The sequence below is a fragment of the Hypomesus transpacificus genome, unplaced genomic scaffold, assembly GCF_021917145.1.
Source record: "Hypomesus transpacificus isolate Combined female unplaced genomic scaffold, fHypTra1 scaffold_27, whole genome shotgun sequence".
Classification (NCBI taxonomy): Eukaryota; Metazoa; Chordata; class Actinopteri; order Osmeriformes; family Osmeridae; genus Hypomesus; species Hypomesus transpacificus.
In genome coordinates this window covers 4,048,040-4,069,174 of record NW_025813796.1, presented here as the reverse complement: position 1 = coordinate 4,069,174, position 21,135 = coordinate 4,048,040, and the positions used below count along the sequence as shown (strand labels likewise).

The window sequence follows — 21,135 nt, the reverse complement described above, 5'->3', positions numbered from 1 at the left end:
ACGTTCGAAAATCCGCCAATTCTCGGCGATGTTCCCGTCAAAAACGAGGGGGTCTGGTCTGCGAAATCCATCCATTATGTCCTTTAGGCGAGACGTTAGCTTAGTTTTCCCCTCTGCTCGAGACAAAAAAAATCACTTAGAACTCACAGGCGATGGATTCAATCCTATTCTGACACCATGTTGAAATAACTGTGGGAGTCTTTACTTTAAATCCAAGCCGGTTTTATTTGTTTTATAAAACCTCCAGAAAACCACATTGAACTTGGCGGGAGAGGTGTACGCAGAACTGGAAACCCCAAAAACTGAATGTGCACTTTTTCCTAGTACGGTGTCTCATACTGGCATACAGAGCACTGCCGAAAAGCATACAATGTAGACAAGCTTTGCCCATAATGTCTTTGTTGTCTCTGCCTTTTTATTATTGGTTCCCAATGGGAGTGATGGCGGTGACCTAGTAGCCTACGTGTGGGGACTTGGTCTTTGATAGCTACGAGGTAGCGCTGAAGTTACCTTTGTAAACATTGCTTTCACTCGTGTGACGTGTAACTTGTCTGCAAAGCTAACAATCACTGCCACCACTACGTCTTCCTAGGTGGTATGTTGGCTATCAACGGTCTCGAAGTCGGCAGCTGTAGGCCAAATGTCTGGTTAGCCGGATAGCTAGCTGGCAAAATAATAAAAGGACGACATCAGTGTGGCCATTTCAGCTAGAGCTAGCTACTGTAGAGCAAGTAGTGTTGTGCTGTATTGGCACAGACCTGAACAGCCAAACCCGTTTTGTCACTGAATGGTCATTAAAACGAGTCTAGTGGTAGTGGTTTTATTTAATATTGAATAATTCCATAAATTATAATATCTGGGTTTGGGTATTGTGTACCGTGTTGAATGGGTCTTGTGCTGGACACCTCTTGGTTAGTTGCAACTTTAAATTGCCAATAATAACAAAGCGTTAAGAAACTTGACTTCAATTTGAAGCAGTACTGTAAATCCAAACGTATGGGTAATGTCTGGAATGGTCTGGCTTCACTTCAGGTCTCGTCTCACTAAATGGTCATACTGGCATGGCATAATGGTGAGGCTAGATAGTTATAGCTAGGTGCCTTATCGACATAACTATCCACATAATAGCAGAGCGATGTAGCGGTGGCAGTGATTGTCTTATTTGTTTCGGTTGCTAGTTGTGTTAGCTAACATTACCTGGCACTAATCACCCCCCATTACCTGTACATCTTGCACACGAACAGTGCTCGATAAGTCTCAAACTATTTAAGACTTCAATATCTATGTTCTGTAGAGCACTTATCCGCCCAAGTACCTCCACAAAATCTACTATGTGTGCCAAAATAATATATCCTGACAAGCCATGCTGATCAATTTGATCTATAAGGCCAGCATGCGATATCTGACACGGCTAATTACAGGGACATTCTCCAAGTAGGGTGAAGTGCCTTGCCCAAGGATACAATGTCAATTGGCACAGCCGGGAATCGAACCAACAACCTTCTGATGAATAGCCCAACTACCTAACCACTCAGCCATAGTACCCCCAGAGATTCAAACTCAAGAGCATGAGGTTGCAAGTCAGCCTTTCTGCTATACATCAACTGTTGAGAATTTATGAATAGCCATATTGTCTTGTACATTTCCTATAAAAACGGGGCAACGGGATGACTGGGTTGCTGCTGTAAAGAATAACTTACTCGTTGTGCTTTAAAAAGGTTGTTTGGGGTGCCATAAGGGAATTTCAAATCATGCCTAGCATCAGTGGCGTACACTGTACAATAGGCTGAATGGGGATTTGAACTCATGAGCATAAGGTTACAATTTAGTCGCTTCTTCTCTGCTACACACCAACTGTTGAGAATTAGCTTTGGTCGGCTTTGGGACAAAGGTTTAGAAACGGTTGACATTTCAAGGTGAAATTGAATGATATTTTGCATGGTATTTCAGAATGATGTCCATCCTGTAACTAAACAGATAATCAAAATGATGACAGGCCAAAAGATAATGGCTGGATTCCAACCTACTACCTTATAGACCGATTATTTGTTTGTAAACATTCGGGACGCGCGCGCAATGTGGTTGCAGAAAACCGGGAAAGGATTGCATTTTAAATGGCAAAAGGACCACACGGATAATACAAATTGTTCGATTTAAAAAGACCAAAAAGGTCGAGGACAGCCTTTAAGAGAGAAAGCAATTACCCATTGATCTGTTGCATCAGAATTTTGATTTGGGTCACGAAAGTCTTGAAATTTGAGTGAGAATGTCACCCGGTACAGACCGCATAGTCGAGCGGCAACCATGTCTTCATGTCATGTCACAAAGTTCATAATTTTACAGTTTTACAGTCAATTCTACATCTAAAAAGTTGAGCAGGGCAGCTTTCAAGAGATATGGGAATTCTGCTTTTAGCCAGCTGGTCCGATTATTTTTCTGATTTGTTTAAACTGGCAATCTGAGTGAGATTGTGTCCCCGTTACACTGTTTTGACGTTAGCCTCAGTCAGACTCGCTCACTGGCAGTGTGCACAATGTTGTATTTCACTCCATTCTATACCAGAAACGTCAGGGAGGACTGCCTAATGTAGATACGAGCCTGATGAAGATAGCCAGCATCTCGGGATTTCTTTAACCAAGCCTGTTTCATTTGTCATTTGCCTGAGAAAGCGACCTCCGTTAGCCAGACTAGTTTTGCCCGATCACTTGGTCAGGCTATTTAAGGGTATCGGGGTCAAGTGACTTTTGTGCATAGACAAGTGAAACATAAATGTATTTGTCCAAAGGCCAAGAGCCTCAAAAAGTTAATATCAAGCCCTGCAATCCAGTGGCCAGAGATATATGATGAACTGATCGACACTCCAAGTGTAATAGACCGGGGAGAATTTCGTCTTTTGCAACCGACATGCGCAGTAAAGCCTGCTTGACAGTTGAGTGACGTAGGGTGATTCAGCTTAAGTTGACACTGCTTGTACATTTCCTATAAAAACAGGACAACGGGATGACTGGGTTGCTTCTGTAAAGAATAACTTACTCATAGTTTTTTAAGGATGTTTGGGGTACCATAACTTGTCATGGAAGGGTGTGTGTCCTGGCTTAGGTTACTGAAATGAATTTGTGCAACAGAAAAGGGATCCACCTGAACAATCAATTTACTTCATTAGAGATAACCATTAGAGTTATCTCTACCATGCTTGCTTGCTTGTATCGGTTGCAGATGGGTCCATTTATTAACTCAGTGTTTCCCACACATAGACTAATTTGTGGCGGTGCGCCACAGAATCAACACCGGCTGCCACATATTGCGTTTCGTAATATTTGTTTTATTTTTATTTTTACAATATTTAGGTTAAAACACGCAGCGTATTCCTTCAGCTGCGCTCACGGGTCTTTCTCACATACGCACACAGTCACTACGTCAGCACACGTACCTACGCCGTTCTAGTAAGAACGACAGCTATATCAGCGAGCCTTCAGCATTAGTGCCCTAGCTAAAGGTCTAGGAAAGTTGAGGCTACTTTTCGCTAGGTACCTACGAACATGTCGAAGGTTCCCCTTCTTTTGGTGAGAAGTCTGAGGAGCTAGCTACTTACCCAGCGTCATGGAGCCGACCAGTTAAATAGTTATTTAGCACTAGCGTTGCTACCAGCATTTGCAGAAATTATTTGTTTGTCGTTGTTGATTTTGTGAATAATTTTGGATTAATATTTAATATAATAAAGTTTTCGACCCCCCCCCACCCGCCACAAATAGATTTCTAATCTGTGGGAAACAATGTTAACTGTAATTTTTACAACTGATATTTCTGTATATTTTATATAAAAATGCCTACTTATTATATGAAGATTGCATATATGTAAAAGCATATCCTACATTGGTTGCTGCTCATGTACAATTCAAAATACAAAAAGTGAAGTGTAGCATGTCCCTGTACTGTAAGTTGCTCTGGATACGGGCGTCTGCTAAATGACTAAATGTAAATGTAGAATGAACCTAACCTATATGACTAAAACGTCCCTTCTACAGTAGTGATATTTTCAAGCATTTAGCCCACTCATATTGTATTAATTCACTAAGAACCACCTTTGAAACAAGCTGAACCCCCTTGAAACAAGCTATTCTAAGTAACAACGTTGTCACCGGCAGTATTAGGGGAGAGCGGGGGCGAAAGTACCATTTTTCAGAAAAACGTAATTTTAAAAGAGAATGTTTTAGACATAGATATATTTTTACTTGGGTCCATAACTTTAAAGTGTGGTCTATCAATACCAGGTGGCATTTTGTACAAATCTCGAACAACTTAAGTATAATTTCATTTTGAACACAAGTTGCACATTGTTACTTTCGACCCCATCAGTTGGGACGAAAGTAACACAGGAGTGGGTCAAAAGAACACAACGATACAAGCTAGCTTTTTTGTGTTACTCTGGTTTTTATTAAATATACCTGACTATGACCTTGTTAATATGTAACTGCAAACGTCCATTAGTTTTGCAAAAAAAAATGAATTTTACATTTCAGTTGCATCAAATATTTATTATCATTTTTTACTGAATCAGACCTCTGTCTTTCTGACCCTCACTCTTGGCATATTCTGTTGATATAATATGACATAAACATGTTTTAATAAATGCTTTCCACAAACAGAAATTCACCACATACTATTGCATTAGCAGACAGGAACTCCTGACATTTAAACCAGATTTACTTTTATACTGAAAAACTCTGACAAGGCAACCTTCAGAATGTGTTACAGCACTAAATAACCTGTAGATTGATCTGTGACTGTGACACATGAAACGGAAAACACAACTTATTAGCAAAAAAGGACCGCCTCAGTAATTGACTTTGCGCACTCCAAAAGTGCTTTCCGCACCTAACCGCGGCAAACGATGACGACATCACGTGAAATTTGGCAGTTCCATCAATGGTTGCATGCTGAAGGTGCTGTCATAACTTGGAAAGCAAATGAAGTCAGGGCTCTGAGAAAATCGCTTTGTTACTTTCGTCCCGTGTTACTTTCGCCCCCGCTCTCCCCTAATAGCTAGATGGAATCGCGATTGAAACAGTACAGTACCATCTGTTAACTGAAAATATGCCCCCCAAAAACGTAGATTATCTTGACATTTATTTACGGGGAAATGGCTCATTTAAAAGAAGTTTGCTGGAAGCGATCATTGTCAGTAACAATGCCAAATACGACCATTTGATCTTAGACTAGAGCCCTGCATGGTGGAGAAGCTGACCTCGGTAAATTGTTACGAGCAAGCTAGCCTAGCTGCTGTTGCTAGCCAAACTTCAGGGGATTGTTTGAATGCGCCGGAAATGAAAAACGTTTCTTTTGACATCAAGTTTAGGCTGTGGCATTGAAGACAGCGACACTCCAAACAAGCTTGAGTTTAAATACATGATTTAATGTAAAATTACTTAAGGGCGAATTATACTTCTCCGACTCCGTTACGGACAGGCACGCACGGAGTCGGACGGATTGGTTGAATTTATATGACTCCAACGGCTCTGCGTGCTGAAATCAATTCACCGCCAGAACAGTAGATGGAGCTGCACTGCGATGCTCGCTAGGTTATCGAAAAGTCGGAGCAAATTTACAAATTAGCCGTTTCATCAATAAGCACATTTTCAGCAACTACACTGCCCATTTCTCGTCGTTAATTCAGATGCTGATCTACATGTACTGTTAAGCTGAAATATGAATTGTGAACTTAAAGCAATGGCGGTCAAAGGATTCTGTTCGTCTTGTTGGTCACGGCAACCCCGCCCCTGACGCAAGCGGTTCTTAATTTCGACCAATCACAGCAAAGGGTTATCCGTAAAATGACTGATGGACGGACGGACAGTCAGGAAAATCAGGAGGTGCACGTACAGCTCTCCGAGGGGTTTGAAGAGGGCACGGAGAGGGAGTTCCTTGACGGAGATGGCGTTCCCTGTGTGCGTGTCAGAAGTATAAATTGGCCTTTACTGTACATGCAAGTCTTGAATTACGTAATTGTATGATGCTGCCACGTACTGTGCGCAACAGTCTTACTACATCTATGCACGTCGTATTTACGCGTAGTTGCTAACGTGTGCTGACGTTGTGACATTAGGCTTGCACTGATTCCCTTTGGGGACAAAAGGCACTTTTCGCCACAAAAACTTAATTTCAATTTAGGCCGAATCCCAATACTCCCCCTTACCCCTTCCCCCTAGCCCTTAGTTTACCCCTAGCCCTCGTAACTGAGGGGTAAGGGCTACATATCCCTAAGAAATGGGACGTCATCTAGCACCTATCGATATCTCCAAAGCAAGTAGTGTTATGCACTGATATTAAACGAAATTCGCTGCTAATGGAGTTGACATAAAACTGAAGACATGCTAGTCAAAGAAATGCGGGACTGTTGTGCAATTCAGCACTGTAACATTAGCCTACCAAACTAGCAATTTTTAGAAACGTTTCAATTAGGAAAATGGTTGCAAATATACATGTTCATGACTGTATATAACACAAAACAAGACTGTAATAAAAATTGTAATCAATTAATTAAGCCGAAAATATTACATTTATCGGACTCTCTGGATGATCTGGCTGCCATTGTTGCCGGTCGCGCAGTTTTCACATAGCCATAGTTTTAAGTAAGCTCCCGATCTCACTTGTTTTTTTTTAACATTTAGTCAGTTAGTAGACGCTCTTATCCAGAGCGACTTACAGTAAGTACAGGGACATTCCCCCCGAGGCAAGTAGGGTGAAGTGCCTTGCCCAAGGACACAACGTAATTTGGCACAGCAGGGAATCAATCCGGCAACCTTCTGATTACTAGCCCGACTCCCTACCCCTAGCTCAAAAAGAGTATTGGGACACCACTAGCTCTTACGGGAACGCGCAAAACTAAGGGGAAGGGGTAAGGGGGAGTATTGGGATTCGGCCTTAAAGCGTGCAACGGAACGTAAATAAAAATACAAGCAACTCAATCGCTACCAAGACGAAACTTTTGACACCGAGGTTGTCTATGTAGTCCAAATATTGAGGGATCCTTAGGGGTGGAAAAATAAAAAAAGGTTTTACGAAGAAAAAAAAAATATTTATATAGGGGCATTGAAAACAATATTACAAAAAGGTTTTCATGAACCAATAACTATAACGTTTCTCTGAATTTCATTTTACTGTAATCATACAATCACACAAATACCACAATTGTCCTTTTTACAGGATGTTGATTTTCAATTCAAACATTCTAGAGTGCCGTACTGCAGTTGCTTGTCAAACAATCATGCTTGTTACTGTAGTGGTCACAGTAATTTACTGCAAGTCACCAACACAATTAAACCAAATTGGAATCAGAGGGACGGCCGAGCCGGACCCGGGAGACGCCGTCAGCAAGGAGAGGCTGTTTGCGGGGGACAACCGGTAGCCGACAGAGCGGATCTCGCGAAACATAGTGTCTCTGACGCCGGCGCGTAGCGGGGTGGACAACGCGCAGGGTGTTAGCCTGGCGTGCCACTTCCCACGCGTTGAATGCTCCAATAATATTGGGCATATTCCCCAAAAGAAAAAAAATCTGCGAGGCCTGGATGATCTGGTAGAAGGCCCATGAGGGTAAATCTCTGTGGGATTTTGGGGGTGACATAAAATAAAGGATCTTGCTTGAAAGCGATTTGCAGTCTAGAACTAGGAGTCTAGGACTGCAAAACCTTTAATTAGGATTATACTCAAATTTAGGTATCTTAATCCATGATGTTCATCATACATATCTCTTGACTACTGACTATTACCATAGAACGTCTGCTGCAAAAACCCATATTAATTACTATAACCCATACTGTCACAGTAAGTAAATCAAAAATGTTATGATGATTTGACATATTCATTAATCAGGCTGGCCAATGCAGTTGAAACACTTTTCAGAACATCACAAACAGTTGATTTTTCCACACCCATGTATGAGTGGACTACCTGTTTCCAAGACATGGACAATGGATGTTTATATGTTTGTTTGCTGTTCCGTTCAGTCCTACTTTCTGTTCAAATAAAGCATATTGGAGTAACCCCCCACACTATTCTACCTGTTGTTCTTTACATAGCTAAATTGTGATAGTCCTATTTGGACCACAGGTAATCCATATTTGGTAATCCTGAAAAGTTAGAATCCAGATCAGAGTAATCCAATCCAAAATTACTTTGAAAAACCAGCATAAAAATCAAATGGATTACGTGATCCTGGATAGCAGAAAAAGAGATTTCCAAATCTGGATCAGTTTGATCTTTTGAAAAACCGGCCCCTGATGTTTGAATCGTTGATTCTTGCCTGTTGCCCTTTTATTCTATCTCCTGATAGCATGTTGAGTATTTTGGCCGTTTGTGCTTAGACATGGACAATTGGTTGTTAAGGGTTTGAGTTTGGGTTAGGGGTAAACCTTGCATAGGTCACCAAATGTGCTAGGACCAGCACTGGGTACGTGGTCTCTCTGCTGGGAATTGGCAGAATGGTTTTGTGAGGATGGCTTACACATACCAGTTTTGTGTGTTAGCAATTGAGAAAAACTGTAAATAAATAAGAAATTCCAATCTGGTGTGAACAAGAAACAAATTGTTCAGAGATTTGAACTTATTGTAAAATATATATATATATTGTCATTGGAGAATCGAGACAAAGAATTTGAGGAAAAACTGTAAATTACTATATTGATATTCATGGTATATCCCTGGTGTATTAGAATACCAAAATACAATAACAATGCCATACCTATCACAATAATAATTCTTGTTTGTTTAATTATAGCATCCAAAACCATAGCATCTCATTGAAAAAGCCTCAGTGACCATCTTAATTAACATAAATACAACTGTTGCTTGGTAAAAGTTTGGCCCAAGACACTACAGTACTGTGTAACACAATAGCCTAGGTGTTGGCCAGGCCAATACTGATAAGCTCAGTGGACAGTCAAATTTCAGCAGTTCCCTTCTTTCCATCCCAGGACAGAGAAGCCGGTGGCAGTGAAGATCTTGAAAAATGATGACAACAACCCGGCCGTGCGTGATGAGATGCTGAGGGAGGCCAGTGTCATGCAGCAACTGGACAACCCCTACATTGTCCGGATGATCGGAATCTGCGAGGCCGAGAATCTTATGCTGGTCATGGAGCTTGCAGACCTGGGACAGCTCAACAAGTTTCTGCAAAAGCACAAGTAGGTTTCCTTGACTGTACTCATTACCAGAGGCATTCATCCAAACTTTTCAAAGAGACTGAAATACAGTAACAAGAAAAACTTTAGAAAAACCTTGTTATCTAGGGGAGAATGACACTCTGCTAGCCTACTCAAGTACAAAACCCTACTAGAATCTTCCTGTATCCTTATTGTACTCCCAAAGGTTGGTGTTTAATGTCTCATTACAGATGAATACAGTTATTGAACATGATCGTAACTCAGTTGTTTAAAGCTGTACGAGGTAATATTATAAAATAAATAAGAAAGATAAGTTTAACCAACATGTTTAATGGGGACAGAACTTTTCACTTACCTTCTGTACCTTTTAAGATGAAAAAAGGTATACGCTGGAATACGCTCTTCCAGCGTATTCCAGATAATGTATTGGTATTTAATGGTGCTTTTCTTAGGCAGATCTCCATTAAGAACATCACAGAACTGGTGCACCAAGTGTCTATGGGCATGAAGTACCTGGAGGAACACAACTTTGTCCACAGGGATCTTGCAGCCAGGAATGTGCTCCTTGTCACCCAGCACTATGCTAAGATCAGCGACTTTGGGCTCTCCAAGGTCCTCACAGAGGAGGAGAACTACTATAAGGTCAATGAAGGGCCTTGATATATAGCATTGTATCTTTTGAATTGTCTTTGATTTGTTTAGGAATTATTGAAACTAATCATTCCTGATTATGAAAACTACCCACTGTAAAATCAAATGTGTTTTTGCTAATTTGTTAGTTTTTTGGTGATGTAGCTGTCAAATGGTAGCATTTATGAGAGTTGATGAAAGTTTGTACATTAGTAAGAGGACAAAGATCAAAACATGTATAGTAAATGAGGAAGCAATACTGGGAGAAACATAATGACACCAGTGAAAGTAATGACTCTGGAAACACAGTTGGGCTCTGCTCGAACAGCAGGGGTGTATAAGAGTCAGTTTAGCGGTCAGTGTAACAAAGTTGAAATGGTTCAATTCACCCCTCAATATAAATAACGCCTACCCATGCCTTGTTAGCTTGGAGAAACACAATTTTGATTGTCTGTGTAACTACTTGTTGCAGGGTCTGATTGACAATAAAGTTGACCAAAGCAATATTTATGAGAGGTGATCAGTTCGGTGCATGAGTTAGTGATCAAGATAAATCTCTTGAGGGACCCAATGAGACGAAGGAATTCTGATGATCACATACACATCTGTTACAATTTATGGTAGAGCAAGCGCAGACTTTAGAGAGTAAAAAGTTCTAATATTTTAAAAACGTTGTGTCAAGTTAGACACATTTCTGACCCACAATGCACTGTACCTGCTAAATCAGCTCAAGGTGGACTGATGCTGTCAGTCACAATCTTTGTTGCTGCTTTATGTGATGTTGAAACATGAAACATTTTCAGTCAATTTGTGTCATAAATAAATGTATTGTTGTTGCAAAATTATTGCTCAATGATGTGTAATCATTAACCTGATTCTACTTCCTCCTTTAGGCCAAAAGCCATGGGAAGTGGCCAGTGAAATGGTACGCCCCAGAGTGCATGAATTTCTTCAAGTTTTCATCAAAGAGTGATGTGTGGAGTTTTGGAGTCCTGATGTGGGAGGCCTATTCACAAGGGCAGAAACCATACAAGGTAGTACACTGATAGTATAAATAATAACAGCAATCGCAATCATGCTTTTTTCATATTGGTGTTTAGAATCCCTCATCTATAGATTTTTAAAATGTGTATTACCTACAAACCTGAAACATTTAATTCATCAAAGGGCTTGACAATCAGTTGACTTTATGAGTCAAGGAGCATATGGGCTGTACTAAAATAGTCATCTATACTATAATGAGAGAAATCTCTGTGTCTGTCTGTACAAGTTTTATAGTATGATTTTAATGCAACAATTGTTCAATGATTATCTCAAGAACCCGTAGTGTGCAAAGTTGTACATTTTCAGGTGAGCATTAAAGAATCCAAGGATGTGCAGTTTGACATTGTTTGGATAAGCGCTTCAAGAACCCAAAAAATATTTACCGCTAGTTTCGGAATTGATCCCTGTCCACCATGTTAAGGTGGCCCGATACATAACGATGAGATGCACTATGGAGTACACAGTGTAACTTTAGCTCAGTTCTAAGAGCCTGAACCACACTGTGTTGAAATACTGTGTATTCCTCTGATGAGTGATTAGCAGGTAACCAGAATATATTAAATAGTCCTATAAGTAAAAGATAATGTTGTTCGAGGTGTACAATATCACCTGATAATGGACGATGCGGACGGTTCACGCCTCTGCATCGTCCATCATCAGGTGATATTGTACCTCAAAGGGCATTTTCCCGCTTATACCATGGTCACTTGCCAAAACATTCTTTTAACAAAAATTAATTTATGTTTTCAGGCATTTTTTGCCCGAAAGCTAAAATGCTAGCAAGATTCAAAGGCATTAATATTGTGTACAGTTGACAAACAATACATATAATTTGACAGTGTGTTTAACATAAAGACTAGCCAGCTTTTGAGCCATGTCATTGTCCCCAAATAAAATCAAGATATTTCAGAAGAAAATAATAGGCCATGTGAAAAGTTGCTGCTACTTTTGTGTTGGCCGCGAGGTGAATAGCGAATGGGATGTGAGATGAGCGGTTACGTGACACTGACAAAATACATTCAGAAAAGTAACATTTTTCAAATAGGTTCAAATAGAGTCACTCATTGTTGTAAATACAATTTTGCCAAGATATCACAACCCCATAATGACACCAAATATTGCAAAGTAATACTTAGATCGTCGCTGACAATATCAGCTTTTAAATATATAGATAGTACACTTTTAGTTCCTTTTTTATATACTTTTAAGAAGTATGCTTAGAAAATAGTACACTTTTGATATACTTTTAGAAGTTTACTTAGAAAATAGTTCACATTTGATATACGTATGCTTCAAAACAGAAAATGGTATACATTTCTTCTGGAGTAGGATGTACGTTTTCTATTATTATACAGCAAAAACAGTCAAAATACTTTTAAAGTACATTATAGGTAAACAAAATGTTGATCCATCTTGTATATTCTAATTATTCATGTCTAGAAAAATGTATTATGCATTGCACATTTAATCTTTTTTGGTACTGAAGCTTAAACCTTAATTACTGCCAAAAAATGTTGATGCCCTATACTCTTAATTATCTCTCTTAATAATTATCAATTGGAGTATTAATGGAAAAAAGCTACTTGAGAATGAAGCAGGCAGAAGGGTTGCATTATGCATTGAAATGCAGTGAAATTTTTTTGATTGCGTGGCTCATTGGCTGGTCAATTCCCATGATGCAAGACGGTAAATTGTGTTAAAATTTGCTGATAAATTTGCCGTTTGTTCGGAATACAAATGTAACTTCATGAATTTTGTTTTTTAATGTGTCTGCTTAGAATGTAGTGTTTTGTTGCGTGGTAATTGTCATTGTTGTGCTGGTTTACCATTGTAACCATAAGTTAAATGTCTGTTACGTTTGATCAGAAGAGCTGGATTTATACGAAATGAGTGCATACACAGTAATTAGCTTCTTACAGTTAATAATCTGCAGTGTCATTTCGCGAGGGCCCACATTCTCGTCAGGTGATGCAAGATCGGCGGAGTTTGAGGGTCCCATAACATTTAAATACAGTATATTAGTAAATCATAGTAAATGGACATTTATTAAGTTTACTTTTTGAAGTACTTACATTAATCGAAAGTGCACTTGAAAGTATTCCAAAGTTTACTTTGAGGTACTTAAGGAAGTATACTTCATGAACTGAAAGTGCACTACACGGGTTACTTTAGAGTATTCAAAGGTATACTTTGAAGTACTTTAGGAAGTATACTTCATAAACTAAAAGTGCACTACACAGGCTACTTTACAGTATTCAAAAGTAAACCTCAAATACACTATAAGTGTACTTTGAAGTAGGGCTGCACAATTAATCGAATTTTAATCACAATCACGATTTCTGTTTCCCACAATAAAATTCACGTGATCGAGCAATATTTAAAATGCGTCATTCCTTTAATAGAATGCTCCGTATCAAAGTTATTTTTTGCAAAGCCAATCTAGCTCTCCGTAAACCAATAGGTGCGTTCGACATCGCCTGCGGCTGCATGAAATGACCAGCGAGTGTTGCCGCTAGCAGTCGGGGAGGAGTTATAAACGGCTCTGTAAAGGTGGAAAATGTGTCATTTTATGTATTGGGCTATGATAATCTGATCACGATATGTTCCCTGAGCTTAGGCCCCGTCCACACTAGCCCGAGTAAATTTAAAAACGTATACATATGTCTCCGTAAACGGAGACTTAGAAGCATATTTCGGCCTTATACGGCGTATTCGGACATTGAAAACTGAGCTTTTCGAATACGCTCCCCCAGCCGGAGACATTTAAAAAACGCCGGGTTTGCGTAGTAGGTTAGTATGGACGGGTTCCACGGAGCTTTTCAGATACGATGACGTTCAGTTGCCATGGCATTGGGGGTAGCTTTTGCTCTATAGCTATAATGTCAAGATGAACATGGAAGGTGAAAGAAATATGCTGATCCATCTCGATAATTTATTTACCAGTTTAGTTAGTGTACTTCAGGTACAAGTATTATCACTTAATAGATACGCGTTACTCCTACGCAGAAGGCGAGTGTTGTACTCGGTGTGCCTGAACGATAGGGGGACAAGGCAGAGAAGACGGTTTAAACCAAACATAGACCGGCGATTCTGGGTGAGACCTGGCTGAACAGCTAGCTGGTGGGACAATTTTAAAACACCAAATAGTATTGCCAGATGAGTATGTAAACAGGGCACCGTGGCGGGAGGGAGGGGCAGGAGTGGCGTAACCATGACAACGATTGTCATGTACCCGTGTTATTGTGAACGGCAAACATTTGGAAAACGATATGAAAACGCTAGTGTGGACGGAGATCTATAGTTTTTTATTGATTGTATATTTAGTAGTGCTGTCAGTTTAACGCGTTATTAACGGCGTTAATTTTTTTATCGCGCGATTAACGCTCTTTTTGGCCTAGCAAACTTTGTAGTTTTTTTTCACATGCTGTTGCAACAACTACCGAAGTTAGAAAAAACTACAACACCACACCGGATCTAGCTAGACCGGAAACAAAACAACAGGCACGCCACACACTTGTTTGGCTTGCGATCCGGCTAAAGCGTAGTAGCAGAGCCCGTTTACGGATATGACACATTCTCTGGTAGTAGGTTAACGTTACGTTTTGAGTGGATGGCGAGCGCGAGACGCCGAAATGGATGCCAATAAGATTCTGAATGGAAAGTTTACTTTTAAAAAGTTGCCAAATGGTTCCATTGACAAGACCAAAGTGATCTGTGTGTTTTGTCGTTGTAAACTGAGCTATCATCGCAGCACGTCCAGTCTGAAATACCACTTGATGGCCAAGCACACAGATGATGCGAATTCTCCGCCCCCTCGTCAAAGCCAGGCGATTGCAATGTTGTTTTCAATAACAAAAAATATTTGCACGAAGCAATCCGAACCACTTTTCCATGTTGATAAGAGCATTAAAATTTGAAAAAGGAATGGGACAAAAAGAAATCAAGGGACATTTAGAATAGATAAAAATTTGCGATTAATTGTGATTAATCGAGAGTTAACTATGACATTAATGCGATTAATCGCGATTAAATATTTTAATCGTTTGACAGCACTAATATTTAGTTTTATTCACATCCATTCTGCAGGTACAATGCATTGTGACAATCAGATTTGATTAGGTTAAAATCAACAAATAATCGTGATAATTAATCTTGATCTCAATATTGATCAAAATAATCTTGATTATCATTTTGGCCATAATCGTGCAGCCCTACTTTAAAGTGTACTAAATGACCTAAAAAGTGGGCCAATTCAGTTTACTTAGTACAAAAATAGTATATAAATAAGTACACTGCTAGTATACTTTAAGTACCATGATAATAGTATACTTGTTATACTATACTATATAAGTATACTTACAAATTAAATTGAAGTATACTTCTTTTTCGTAAGGGGTAGGCTATTTTGATCGTATTGTCTGGGTTAGCAGCGACGTTTTTCGTATGAATTTTTAATATGTGGTGTCAGAAGGAGCTGGGTCAATGACAAATGAGGTTTCTAAAAAAGCATTTTAATAAAGTGTTTTCAAAATGGATTTCATGCATATTTTTACATCTGGAGCAGTATTTCTAAGCAACTTTTGTTATTTAAATAACATTTCAAAGTGGTTAAATTCCTTTTTTCCTGTATTTTTTACTTCACTACCCAAACTATGTCAGGTGGCGCAACCAAATATTTGTTAATATATATTTATTTTCCGACTATTTATTTTAAGTGAATTCTTTTCACAAGTATCCAGTGGAATGTCTAGTCCCTAACGCATTATAATTTTGAGTTGGTGTTGTGTATTTATAACAATTTAAGATCATTGCATTCTAGTGGCCCGGTATTTAGTATCTTCAGCATCCGATTTTCACATTTAAAGACAAAAAAATTACTCTACAAATCTACAAATTAATGCATTCAGTACAATAGCTATTCACATCATATATATCAACCATTTGTTCACTTTGACCTATTATTAATTGGTTGAATTTAATATTTTAAATGGCCGGACCAATTATCAGTTGTGCCACCTGACAACATTATTAATGACAGAAAATATGCTGAATAATATATTTTTTTATTTCAAATACACAATAAGTGTTTAAGTCAACAGTTTCTATTAAAGTAAAAGTAGTAAATTGATCAAAAACAGGATACATCACTATACAATAGCTTGATCGACAGGTTGCGCAAGCAAATTAGAGAGCGCCGCCTTAAATGCCTAAACCAATCGAGTCCCTTGCGCACTTTCGAGTTACCTCTCTAGTAGGAAGTAAATATTATAAACATAGAGCGGGGATCGAGGTTATACCAAAGACAGTTACGACAAGATAATTAGGCTACTCAAAATGTCAGTATCACTCGAGAAGATGTCGATCGTTGATATGTTTATATCATGTTTGGTTTACCCGTGATTGCGACTATAATCATCACTGGAATGTCCGCTTTACTGAAACACGTCGGTGAAAGGGGTTATAACATGCCGAAAAACACGATTGTCAGCTTTTCATTTAAGAAACATTTACATTGTGTTGTGAACAGTGTATTGTGAAAATTAACATTGTGTAGCGTCTGTAACGTCCATATAACACATCATTAGAGTTTTTAAAAGCAACAAGATTCGTTAATTAAACTAACCATTGGTATAAATAAGCTTTGCACAGAAACTTTGGATGTTGTAGCATCGGCACTGCTTTAATGGCATAAACTTATTCTACAAAACGTTACGGAAATGACTTGGCCATGGAACTCGGGGGTCAGATGGCTGAGCGGTTAGGGAATCTGGCGGGAATCAGAAGGTTGCTGGATCGATTCCAGGCCGTGCCAAATGACGTTGAGTCCTTGGCCAAGACACTTCACCCTACTTGCCTCAGTCCCTGTACATACTGTAAGTCGCTCTGGATAAGAGCGTCTGCTAAGTGACTAAATGTAATATAAATGTAACTCACTGACTCATAAAGGCTTAATGCATTTAAGGAGTTGTGCTTTTAACTCAAGCTGAGCATACACAATGCTCTATCATTCCCTTGTCAATCAGGAAAATTGTAACATTTTACCCCATTCTTGAAACAGTACAAAACGGCCATTAAAAATGTTTTTTTTGCATGAGTGCACAACTTGTATATTAAGTAAAATAGTGTAATTGTCTATACATTTTATACAATCAGACTGGTTCCATGCAACAAAATATAGACCTAAGCTAACATTTTAACAACATTTATATATGTGGTCTATCTATGGTAAGGGTGACCTTTGCATGGAATTGCCCATATTTAGGGTGACCAGACGTCCTCTTTTACCCGGACATGTCCTCTTTTCGAGACCTAAAAAACGCGTCCGGCAGGGATTCAAAAATTGTCCGGGTTTTTGCCCTGTTTGAGTTTCTCTTGGTCTTTCACCAACAATTACGCCCTTACAAGTTTTGGAAGGGCATGTCCCTTCTTGCCAAACTCTGACTGTAGCGAGAATTTTGATCAGATGTGCGGCATACACGACCAGCACCAGAACCCCCCCCCCCCCCCCCCCCCCCCCCCCCCCCCCCCCCCCCCCCCCCCCCCCCGACGCGACGAAGTGTCCTCTTTTTCACAAACTGAAATCTGGTCACCCTACCATATGGCATGTGTACCATACAGTAAACAAAGTAGCAGTTTTGCCACCTGACGCTGGTTGCGCCACCTGACTTTTGCAACTAATTTCACATTAAACAGACTTCTACCTGGACGCCTGTTTTAGCTTTCACCATTGCTAGCAAATTAATACACATCACTTTTAAATAGAACAAAGAGATTTATGGTAAAAAAAAAAAAATCCTTGTTATACATTGGTTGTACCATCTGACATGCAAAGTGTACCAGCAGCCTACCTATGAGGTTAAAGTACTTATTTTTATCAATATTTGAGAGAGCTCTACAAACCTTTTCACTCAATAACTCGGGTCATTTGAGGTCCTCTAGATGATGCAATATCCTGTTTACTGTTTAACCTGTTTACTTCACAATAAAGGTCCCATGTTTACGGTTGTGCCACTCTGACATTTGAGAACATACAAATGACCGGACAAAAGTTCTTCAGTTATCTCAATGGTTTAAAAACTTTTGGTATTTAAAAAAGTGGTTGATTAAAAAGGTTTCAAACATAAAATCATGCCAAAGTGGTTTATTTTGAATTTTTTATCATTAAAATATTTTTTTAAATAGTTTTCTCAGTCCCCTTATTTGCATGGACAGTTGCGCCACCTGACACTCTGGAGGTTTGAGATGCCAAAGCATAAAATTATATTTATTATTTGAATGTACTGAAATGTATTACAACTAATTAGGTTTTAAAGAGTAAATTGATACACGTCATGAATTGATTACATAAAAAAAAATGAAATAATGCACTTGGACACCAAAATGTGCATGTCATGTCATTGACCCAGCTGTGATGTTGTGGTAAATACGGCCATTGCCTCGAAACAACCCCAAATACGCTAAATTCGGGTAGTGTCTATGGGAACCAGTTGGTTCAGAAGAAGCCAAATCAATACGTTACCTGAAGGCCAACGTAGCTTAGTTAATAAATATGAAACTATTTTAATACTTTTGTGAGCTGGTGTAGCTCGCAGTGTAAAGCAATGCACTCCGGTAAAAAAGCAGGCTAAAATAGGAATTATAAAAAACAGTAGACAAAATAAAATAATCAGTTTAAAAGAAAGTGATATAAATAAAAAACAACAGCTATAAACAAACATAAACCCCAGAGCAATCATGAGCAATCATTATTTTTCCTAATTGGGAGGTAGATTTGGGTGTCATCAGCATAGAAATGAAAGTATACACCATGTTTCCGGAGAATAGAGACCAGGGGTAGCAAATATAGCGAGAATAAAGAAGGGGCTAAAATAGAGCCTTGAGGAAGGCCAAACGACAGCAAGGCAGGGGAGGCAGTTTCACTAAGAACTTTCTGTCACTTGGGTATGACTGAAACCAGCTCAGAACATGAAGTTTTAGACCTACCGAGGTCTCACGCCTCAATAATAAAAGGGAGTGGTCTGTGGTATCAAAAGCAGCTGATAAATCTAGAAGAATAAGAACCACAGAATCTCCGGAGTCAGTAGAAAGATAAATGTCATTTGAAACTCTCAAAAGGGCAGATTCAGTACTGTGGGCAGACTTAAAATGTGTTACGTATTTTTGCTCTAGTGCGACCGAACCCCACTTCATGTGAGCCTGCAAATGTTTTATTTTGTCTCCATTTATTTTGTTGCGAATGGTAGCCTAATGTAGTTCGCACGTAGCCTATAGGCATACTTTCATATTTGCCGCAGCAAATATGAGATCCGACTTGAAAATCGCTAGTACTAATATGTTTGTGAATTTGTGACGAAATGTGGTGATAGAGGCAGACTGATAGGTGCACGCACATCTGGGAAACCAGTTAGTTTGGGAACCAGTAGGGACACAACACTGTACTGTAGCCTAGTACTAGTATGGCCAATACTTTGTTCGTGAAAATCTTGATATTAATTTTGGGACAGGGACATGGCTGATTAGCTAGCAAATCTTCTTGTCAAACATACTGTAAAATTATAGTTACTATTTGTCAACCGTACACAATGTTATTGCCTTTGAATCTTGCTGGCATAACATTAGCTTTCGGGCTAATAGTTCAGTTGGCTGAGGAAAGCCGGCACACAGGAAAGCCGGTGTTGGTTCTATGAGCTGAGCGGACTAGAAATATCAGAGTTGGCTAACGTAAATTTTTTTTTTGATTTCTATTGCAAAACGACTGAAAACATAAATTAATGTTTGTAAAAATTTACCATGGTATGTAAGGGATAATGCCCTTCGAGGTGTACAATATCACCTGATAATGGACTGCGCTGCGCGTTAGACGGTTCACGCCTCTGCGGGGCGTTGTACGGTTCACGCCTCCGCATCGTCCATTATCAGGTGATATTGTACACCTCGTCGGGCATTATCCCTTATACCATAGTCTGGGTGAATACTCAATTGTGATGGCGGCAGGGGTGTCCGTTATCATGTGATAATGTACACCAACTAAGTAGTTTCAGTTTGATTTGATTTCAGTAAAACTGTCTGTTTCCTGTTTTAAATTATTGCGCTGGATACATAATATATGTATAATGAGCCTGTGTTTAAAATGAGTAACCATAGCAACAAGTTCTGTTTACAAGCCTTTGTTTACAATTTATTTATTTTAATTTATGCCCAGAAAACAAATGTTGAAGATTCGTCAACATTGTCAACAGTGATAATAATTCGGAATAATAAAGTCCCCCCTGTTTACAATAGGCCTACATGTCACAAATGTTAAGAATAAGAAAATATCAGTGTAATCTAGTTGAATCGATATTAATACCGTATTGTATAAAGACCGTCCACCCACCCAAATAAATAACAGCTTTTTCAATGGTGTAGCTGGTTAAAGCGATGTTTGATGACGTATGGTTAACTTGGTGAGCCTGGATACCCAAGTTGGCGCCCCAGTGCTGGGCACCTCGGACGTTATCTTTAACTTTTACTGTGAGAAAATTACACAATTCTAACGACCAACAGATGTATCACAACATTTTAATGTGTGAGCATGTAGCCCAATTCAAATATTAAATAACAAAGGGTAGTCTAAAGTCAGAGACAACCACTACGCCTCATTCAGCCAGTTGAAACGGCTGCTTGATGAAGCTGTTCATTTCCAATGCGCCGATAGTTTGGCTCTTTGGGCCGGCACAATCTGGAAGAAACCACCAAAAGTTCACAAGGCATCGTTCGCCCATCCCTATTGACAAGCTAGCTACTAACATGTCGACTCGATCAAGGGGCAACAACTCCGCTTCCTCCCACTTTACGAAAATGAAGCCAAAATATCCTGGATATGAGTGCTGTAATTTAGCAGACGCTCTTATCCAGAGTGGCTTAAAGTAAGTACAGGGACATTTCCCCGAGGCAAGTAAGGTTAAGTGCCTTGCCCAAGGACACAACATAATGTTGCACGGCTGGGGAATCAAACCAACAACCTTCTGATCGCTAACCCGATTCCCAAACCGCTCAGCCACTAACTCCCTTCTTGCGCTGGTGATGTAATTTGGAGCCTGAGCATTGAGTCTGCGCCGTAGTGATCGGGTGGTGGAGCCGCGGTCAGAGCCATATAAAAAGAGAGTTGCGACACTTCCATAGACTTCCATTGTAATCGAAGAATGCGGAAGTAAAGCGTGTCATGTGCGACTTATAGTTCCAAACGTTGTATATCCAATGTTCAAACCCATTCATTTTCAGTGTTTCCAAAGCAGTGAGCTGGCAAATTACAAGTTCAAGT

At 39.4% G+C, this 21,135-nt stretch overlaps 2 protein-coding genes across 6 annotated transcripts in view; one reads left to right on the top strand and one right to left on the bottom strand.

Annotated features, from left to right (window-relative positions):
* LOC124463087 (GTP-binding protein Di-Ras2) overlaps positions 1–21,135 on the bottom strand; it is a 101,928-nt gene that overhangs the window by 25,913 nt on the left and 54,880 nt on the right. For 2 of the 3 annotated variants that reach the window (XR_006955528.1, XM_047014802.1), the window contains exon 2: positions 3–113. The gene's annotated coding sequence lies outside the window, so the exon portion shown is untranslated. Of the gene's footprint in view, positions 1–2; positions 462–21,135 lie in introns of those variants that run through there. The other variant, XM_047014803.1, reaches the window with a different exon arrangement.
* The window catches only part of syk (spleen tyrosine kinase), a 44,317-nt gene that overhangs the window by 17,145 nt on the left and 6,037 nt on the right, over positions 1–21,135 (top strand). For all 3 annotated transcript variants that reach the window (XM_047014800.1, XM_047014798.1, XM_047014799.1), the window contains 3 exons: positions 8,970–9,179; positions 9,611–9,800; positions 10,682–10,822. In XM_047014800.1, coding sequence (XP_046870756.1) covers positions 8,970–9,179; positions 9,611–9,800; positions 10,682–10,822 — 541 coding nt within the window. The remainder of the gene's footprint in view (positions 1–8,969; positions 9,180–9,610; positions 9,801–10,681; positions 10,823–21,135) is intronic.